Source organism: Portunus trituberculatus, chromosome 30 (genome assembly GCF_017591435.1).
Source record: "Portunus trituberculatus isolate SZX2019 chromosome 30, ASM1759143v1, whole genome shotgun sequence".
NCBI lineage: Eukaryota > Metazoa > Arthropoda > Malacostraca > Decapoda > Portunidae > Portunus > Portunus trituberculatus.
This window is the reverse complement of record NC_059284.1, coordinates 3,436,766-3,444,989: the sequence shown is the minus strand read 5'-3', so window position 1 is coordinate 3,444,989 and position 8,224 is coordinate 3,436,766. Positions and strand designations below refer to the sequence as shown.

At 42.8% G+C, this 8,224-nt stretch overlaps 1 protein-coding gene across 3 annotated transcripts in view; it reads left to right on the top strand.

Annotated features, from left to right (window-relative positions):
- LOC123510733 overlaps nt 1–8,224 on the top strand; it is a 52,116-nt gene extending 43,892 nt beyond the window's left edge. For all 3 annotated transcript variants that reach the window (XM_045266077.1, XM_045266076.1, XM_045266075.1), the window contains exon 4: nt 7,381–8,224. In XM_045266077.1, coding sequence (XP_045122012.1) covers nt 7,381–7,616 — 236 coding nt within the window. In that variant the 3' untranslated portion in view covers nt 7,617–8,224. The remainder of the gene's footprint in view (nt 1–7,380) is intronic.

Genomic DNA, 8,224 nt, shown 5'->3' with positions numbered 1-8,224 from the left:
AGAAAAGAAGAGGGAAGAGAAAATAAACAGAGGAGGAAGAAGAAAGGAAAAGAGAACACTAGGAAATAAAAGTAAAAGAGGGAGAGAAGAAGGAGAAAGAGAACGAGAACAGTAAATAGAGAGAGAGAGAGAGAGAGAGAGAGAGAGAGAGAGAGAGAGAGAGAGAGAGAGAGAGTAAAGAAAGGAAGAATAGAAAGAGATAGAAAGAAGGAAACAACAGTACACGAAAGAGGAAAAGAGGAGGAAGAGAAGAAGATAAGTAATAATAATAATAATAATAATAATAATAATAATAATAATAATAATAATAATAATAATAATACTAATGTGTGGAAATATTTACCTATCTTTTCAATCAAACTTGTAAATTTCTGTCCATGTACATAAAAGAAGCAATAACAAGATTAACGTTGTGTGTGTGTGTGTGTGTGTGTGTGTGTGTGTGTGTGTGTGTGTGTGTGTGTGTGTGTGTGACTGCCTTGTTCAGAAACGCTTTGCTCTCTCCCACGACTGTTTTCCAAGGCCATAGAGATGACTAGCGGGGTTTTTAAGAGTGTTTCTCCAGTTAATAATGCAGAAACCTTGTCACTCTGCCTCTAGAACCGTAAAACACCTTAAAAAACTCGTGCAAAATTAAATAAAGCCTTTTGGAATAGTGGCGGTGAAGCGCAGGAGTGTTTGAGAAGACGAGACTCAGTGTTTGTCAAATGTAGTTCTCTTCTCTTCTGGTTTGTTTCTTGTTTGTGTGAGGAACTCTGGGAAAAGAAACTCAGGTGTCAGTAACTAGATTGCGCGCCAGGTGAGGTGATGACGCTGTGTGTGTGTGTGTGTGTGTGTGTGTGTGTGTGTGTGTGTGTGTGTGTTTGGAATCATCTACCTCCTTTTGTTTGTTGTGCTTCTGTTTATGTAAATGTTGAATGATATTAAATTAACTCTCCACTCCACAAAACTGTCCACACACACGCGCACACTCACACACACACACACACACACACACACACACACACACACACACACACACACACACACACACACACACACACACACACACCGGTAGCTCAGTGGTTAGAGCGCTGGCTTCACAAGCCAGAGGACCGGGATTCGATTCCCCGACCGGGTGAAGATATTTGGGTGTGTCCTTTCACGTGTAGGTGGTGTTCACCTAGCAGTGAGTAGGTACGGGATGTAAATCGAGGAGTTGTGACCTTGTTGTCCCGGTGTGTGGTGTGTGCCTGGTCTCAGGCCTATCCCAAGATCGGAAATAATGAGTTCTGAGCTCGTTCCGTAGGGTAACGTCTGGCTGTCTCGTCAGAGACTGCAGCAGATCAAACAGTGAAACACACACACACACACACACACACACACACACACACACACACACACACACACACACTGGGTAAATACAGGGATAAAATGAAAGTTATATACAAGTTTGAATGCAAATAAGTGAATGGATAGACAAATATGCGTGTGTAGAGGAAGGAAGGAATGAAATGTGCACCTTTGATATACTGTTAGACTATGACTGCTTCGTTTATTGGGCTTGTTTAAATTGCTTGGCTAATCAATTAATACTCCACAAGACACCTAACCTAACCTAACCTATCCAAACCTAACTTTTGATATATACTTGTAGACGTTTACTGCTTTGTTTATTGGTCTTATTTAAATTCTTCTCTAACTACTTAACAATCCCCAAGACACCTAACCTAACCTAACCTAACCTAACCGAACCTAACCTGACCTGACCGTATACCTTAATCCCTTCAGTACCATGACGCGTTTCCATATTCATTGTGGTCACTATTTCATGATCTTATACAGCTTCACAGACTTATGTGGAGGATTGAAATAGTGAAGACTCTGGCCATTAATCTTCTGACCTCCATAGACCCTTCCTAATGTCAGTAAAATGATCTAATCGCACATAAATCTCAAGGTAAAAATGAGTGCCAGTTTTGAAGACGTCAACCTGACCTAACCTAATTCAACTCAGTCCAACCCAACCCAACCCAACTGAACCCAAACCAATCCAACCTAATTCAACCTAACCTAACCTAACTAGACCTATGCAAACCTAACCTAACCACTTCAGAATTCTCTAAGCCTAATTTTGTAAGCCGTGTAGTGTGTGGAGAAGAAGGGAGATATAGGATGAAGAGAGAGAGAGAGAGAGAGAAGGGAAGGAGGGAGGTAGGATAAGATGAATGATTGAAGGAGAGAGAAGAGAGAGGTAGGGAAGGATGATTGGAGGTAGGATAAGATGAATGATTGAAGGAAGAGAGAGAGAAGGGAAGGAGGAAGGTAGGATAAGATGAATGATTGAAGGAAGAGAGAGAGAAGGGAAGGAGGAAGGTAGGATAAGATGAATGATTGAAGAGAGAGAAGAAGGAGAGAGAAGAAGGGAAGAGAAGGAGAAGGAAGGTAGGATATGATGAATGATTCCGGTCTGATTTCTTTCTCTCTGATGAAACACACAAGGCAACACACCGTAAGGAAAAAAGACTCTATGATTAATAAGGAAGAATGTTTTTGCTTTTTACGTAATATATAAAATGACTTCCTTATTACTCGTACATACAGTTTTTTCTTTTTTTCTTTTTTTTTATCTTCTCTCTGTCTCTCTCTCGTCATCGTTCCATTGTACTTCAAGACATGTTTCTCTGTTTATTACCATTTTTTCTACGTTTTTTCATTTTTTTTCCTTTTCTCTTTCTTTTTTTTTCTCCCTGTGTCTCTCACGTCATCGTTCCATTGTACCTCAAAATATGTTTCTCTATTTATTTCCATTTTTCTACCGTTTTTTTCACCTCCCATCTGATTCCCTAACTAGTTTATCGAAGGTCAGAAGATTAATGGCCAGTCTTCACTATTTCAATCCCCTACATGAGTTTCTGAAGCTGTATCAAATCACCAAATAGTAAAGCAGAATTAATATGAAAACGTGTCATGATACTGAAGAGATACACAAGAGACATTTCACTCCCTTTTATCTACAATTATTCCTCGCCTTACATCTCAACCTTGCCCTTTCTCCCGCCCCCATTTCTTCTATTCTTCCTGCACATTTCCTGCCTGTATGACTCGATGCTGGAAGTGTTTTTGTGAATGCAGCTTTTACTTGTTCCCTTTGGTTTTCCGGGTCCTCGTACGGCGCCAGCTGGGTCCATCGTGTGAGTTTTTGTGGCTCCTGTGTTTGTTGTGTTCAGTATTGGTTAGAAGGAACAGCCTCTCACATTTCACACTTCCTTATGCTTTGTCGAATATTGTGCGTGCTGTTTGCGTTGTCTTGTTTTGCGTGTCAGAGTGTGTTGGTTGTCTTTTCTTAGTTTGGTGTTGCGTCTAGGGTGATTTCTTGGTGTTTTTTGTGTGTTTCTTGTGTTTTGTGGTTTGTCTTATTCGTTATTAAGATTTGTATTCTAAAACGCTTCCACAACACACCTCCACTATTTGTTAAGGTTCTAGGTGCGCTGGTTTTTTCATGGTGTTTTTAATGGTTGTAATGACAATTAACGTGAATTCTGCGTCGATGGTAGGAAATACTCTCTTCAGAACACGACCAGTCATCTCTGTGGCCTTGGGAAATTGTGGTGGTGAGAGAGAAGTGTTACTCAATACAAATCAGAGAGACAGAGACACAAAGGAAGGAAATAGAACGACTGGTGTATTTGGGCGAATGCACACTGAAGGAAGGAAGGAAGGAAAGAAGGAGGAGATATAGGATGAAATGAATGAATGAAGGAAGAGAAGGAAGGGAAGGAGGGAGGTAGGATAAGATGAATGATTGAAGGAAGAGAGATAGAAGGGACGAAGGGAGGTAGGAGGAGATGAATAATGGAATGAAGGAAGGAAGGAAGGGAAGGAGGGAGGTAGGATGAAATGAATGAATGAAGGAAGAGAAGGAAGGGAAGGAGGGAGGTAGGATAAGATAAATGATTGAAGGAAGAGAGATAGAAGGGACGAAGGGAGGTAGGAGGAGATGAATAATGGAATGAAGGAAGGAAGGAAGGAAGGAGGGAGGTAGGATGAAGTGAATGATTCAAGGAAGGTAAGAAGGAAGGTCATATTGAGAGGAATGAATGAAAGGAATGATAAAAATGAAGAAAATGTAAAAGTGAAGGATGGAAGTCAAGTGTTCTTAAGAGGCATCTCGTTTTATGCTTCCTGTGATGTGTGTTTGAAATTGTGTTGTTCGTGTTGTTGGTTTGCTCATTATTTCGTGTGTGCAAAGTTTAAAGGACAGATTCTCGTCATATATACTTTTCTTGAAGTTCGCAGAATTCATGTTGCTAGTCTTTCAATGTCTATCTTCCTGTTTGAGTGAGATGTTTTCGTTGATGTTGGTAAAAGTTTAGCGCCTTTCGTCTTAAACCCCTTCAGTACCATGACGCGTTTCCATATTCATTCTGCTTACTATTTGGTGATTTTAAACGATTTCAGAAACTTATGTTTAAATTGTGAAGACTGCCCATTAATATTCTCATTTTCTCACCTTTCCTAATGTGAATAAAGTGGTCTGATTGTACACTTATCTTAAGTCAACAATGTGTCCCAGTATTGAAGGGATTAAGGTCTCTGTCTACCCTCGTTCAGTTTTAAAGGGGAAAGAAGTTCGTACTCTGAAACACTTCCGCGCTGCACCTTCATTATTTTTCCACGTGGTCCTATTGAAGTGACACTGTTTTTTAAAGGTGTTTCTGTGATTCTAGTGACATGTTAACAAGTTTTCTGCATTACCAACAGGACAAATACTCTTTTTAAAGGCTTTAGTTGAAGTGACACTGTTTTTTAAGGCTGTTTCTGTGATTCTAGTGACATGTTAACAAGTTTTCTGCATTACCAACAGGACAAATACTCTTTTTAAAGGCTCTAGTTGAAATGACACTGTTTTTTAAGGGTGTTTCTGTGATTCTAGTGACATGTTAACAAGTTTTCTGCATTACCAACAGGACAAATACTCTTTTTAAAGGCTCTAGTTGAAATGACACTGTTTTTTAAGGGTGTTTCTGTGATTCTAGTGACATGTTAACAAGTTTTCTGCATTACCAACAGGACAAATACTCTTTTTAAAGGCTCTAGTTGAAATGACACTGTTTTTAAGGGTGTTTCTGTGATTCTAGTGACATGTTAATAAGTTTTCTGCATTACCAACAGGACAAATACTCTTTAGAGCTCGGTTAATCGTCTTTTTGGGCTTTGAAAATGAGAGAGCAGAGAGAGAGAGAGAGAGAGAGAGAGAGAGAGAGAGAGAGAGAGAGAGAGAAGGGGGGAAGACAAGCGTTTCTGAATATGGGGCAGAAGAATCACTCACCCCTATCTCAGTTTTTCTCATTGGACAAAGTTTTCACCGCCTGTCATCTCACTCCCTCCAAGTCCAAGTTTGTTCACGGGGAAGGCAAATGTTTTCTCGTGTTCCGCTTACTTGCTTTCCCGAGGCGCTGGCAAAACAAGTCCTTCTGTCACCTCGCCTCATCTTTCTGTGTTGGCGGAGGAGGCAAGTTAGTCAAGTGAGGTGAAGTTTTCCTGGCGTCTCTTTGATCTTTGAGAGTTTACCGTGAGTTTAGTTTAGTAGTAGTCTCCTTTTTTCTTTGTAATCGTAGTATTGGTGCAAGACAGCTGTACGATGTGGGGGAATAGAAACACTATATTGTAGATTTCCATGGCGGTAACTGTTTTATTGTATTTATCAGTAATGTGATGAACTGCTACTGTTACTGCTACTGCTACTACTACTACTACTACTACTACTACTACTACTACTACTAGAACAACCACAACCATTACCACTATCACTACCACCACCACCACCACCACCACCACCTCGACTCACTAATGCCCCACCAGCCAGCCAGCCAGCCAGCATCCCTTGAATGTGGTCAGGCGAGTTTACATCCACGTAACCTTAGTTCTGTTTTTTCCCTGGCGATCTTGAGCCGGTCTCTTGGCGTTCCTGACCTACACATGACTGCTCCTTAGTTCCCGCTCAAAGTCACCTCGCACAGACGGAACTAGGTGTGTTCATTAAGACAGACAGGTGGATAGCTTACCTTGGTGTGTATTTTTAAACCCCCCCTTCAGTACTGGAACGCATTTTTACCTTGAGTTTTGGGTTTGATTTTGACATCAGGAAGGGTCTATGGAGGTCAGAAGTTTAATGGCCAGAGTCTTCACTGTTTTAATCTCTCACATAAGTTTCTGAAGCTGTATAAAATCACCAAGTAGAAAAAATGAATATAGAAACTCGTCGTAGTGCTTTTTTGCCTTGAGTTTTGTGTATAATTAGACCATTTTATTAACATTAGGAAGGGTCTATGGAGGTCAGAAATCTAATGGCCAAAGTCATCACTATTTTAATCCCTCACATAAGTTTCTGAAGCTGTATAAAATCACCAAAATAGTAAGCAGAATGAATGTGGAAACTTGTCCTGGTACTGAAGGGTTAAGCACTGTACCTCCTTCATTTACGCATTAGCAGGTAAAAGCAGGTGAGAAGGATAGACTTACCATGATTGGTGTGTTGATTGGGCTTACCTGTGTTTGAGTTTAATTATTTATGTCATGTTTGCTTCCTTCTTTCATTTACGCATCAACGCACTCAGGTGAACTCAGGTGAGAACAGACTTACCTTGATTAGTATATTATGGCGAGGACAGGTGTGTTAATGGCGCCTTACCTGTGTTTGAGTTTAATTGTTTACATTGTGTTTGCTTCCTTCCTTCATTTACGCATCAACACACACAGGTAAACTCAGGTGAGGGCAGACTTACCTTGATTGGTGTGTGTTAAAGCAAGGACAGGTGCGCTGATTGTGGCCTTACCTGTGTGTTGGTTTGAATTATTAATGCTTTGCTTCCATCCAGGTGGTCGACTACTGTTTTATTTACCAATTTACTGATGGGTGTTTTGAAGTAGTGCAAGGACAGGTGAGTGATTGAGTGTCCTTTGTGGTGGCTCCAGTAACGCCATACACCATATTTATTACTTCAGTCATCCATCACTCGGCTTAACAACAAATAACTTTCGCCATTCCACGTCATTGTTTCCAGCTCCATAAATCAAATACCCTCGTTTTCTTTCCCTTAACAACCTCATTCGACTCTATTATCTCCTGGACCTGCTCGGGGACTGGGAACTAAGTGGGCCCTTTTTCTTTTTTTTTTTTTTTCTCTTCTCTATCTTGCCCTTGGTCAGCTTTCCCTTCTGACATAAGATGATGCCGTAACCAGAAGTGTGACACGAAGGTAACAGGCCCCTCACCTACCACCTCTCTCTCTCTCTCTCTCTCTCTCTCTCTCTCTCTCTCTCTCTCTCTCTCTCTCTCTCTCTCTCTCTCATCTTTTTCTCCCTCTCTCTCATCTCTTTCTTTCTCTCTCCGTGCAGACTGCGTGAAGAGTGACAAGCTGGGCAGTGTGTGGGTGCCCGTTCGCCGCCACACCAGCCACAAGGGAGTGACGCGTCCAGCAGCGGGCTCCGGGGCTCCAGCGCAGGGCAATCTGGAGTATGACTGGATGAGCGCACAGTACAACAGAGCCTCGGACACCATCAGCCTGTTCCCCTTCCCGCCCAGGAACATTCGACGCAGGGGCATTATTTGCGAGAGAAAAGGAAACGCGTAGAGATAAGCAAGGGTGGAGGTAATGTTTGTTTTGTGCGGCCACTCCCTTCTGTGTGTGTGTGTGTGTGTGTGTGTGTGTGTGTGTGTGTGTGCAGGCAAGGCCGCCACGTGACCCTGAGGTGCTGTTCTGTTCATTGTGTTTGTTTACCCTTTGACTCCAAGCTCGATCTCGGTGCTACTTGCTACAGAATGAACTCTTTTTGTAACCACATGCCCCCCGCCGCCGCCGCCCCCGCCGCCTCCTCCACGCCACGCCACCACGCCGCCTGGATGCCGACCTTTGAAAGGCGAGGTGGTGTGGCGGCGGCGCGCGTGGAATGCAGCTCTTCATGTGTGTGGTGCAGGGTGGTGGTGTTGTGTGGTGAGTGTTGCGGCAAGACCAGTGTGTTGCCGCCTCATCTGGTCTGGACTCTGAGGCATAGCGGCGGCGGCGGCGGCGGGTTGGCAAGGCAGTCACCGTGAGATGTGTGTGGGTGTCGTGGGCAGCGTTGCCAGGGTGGGTGGGTACAGCAAGAAGCAGCGGCACTCTCTCCCACTCCCGTCCCGTCCCTCCCTGAGCCAGGCCAGGGTTTGTTGTTACCGGCAAGTGTAATAAAGGTGTTACTGAAG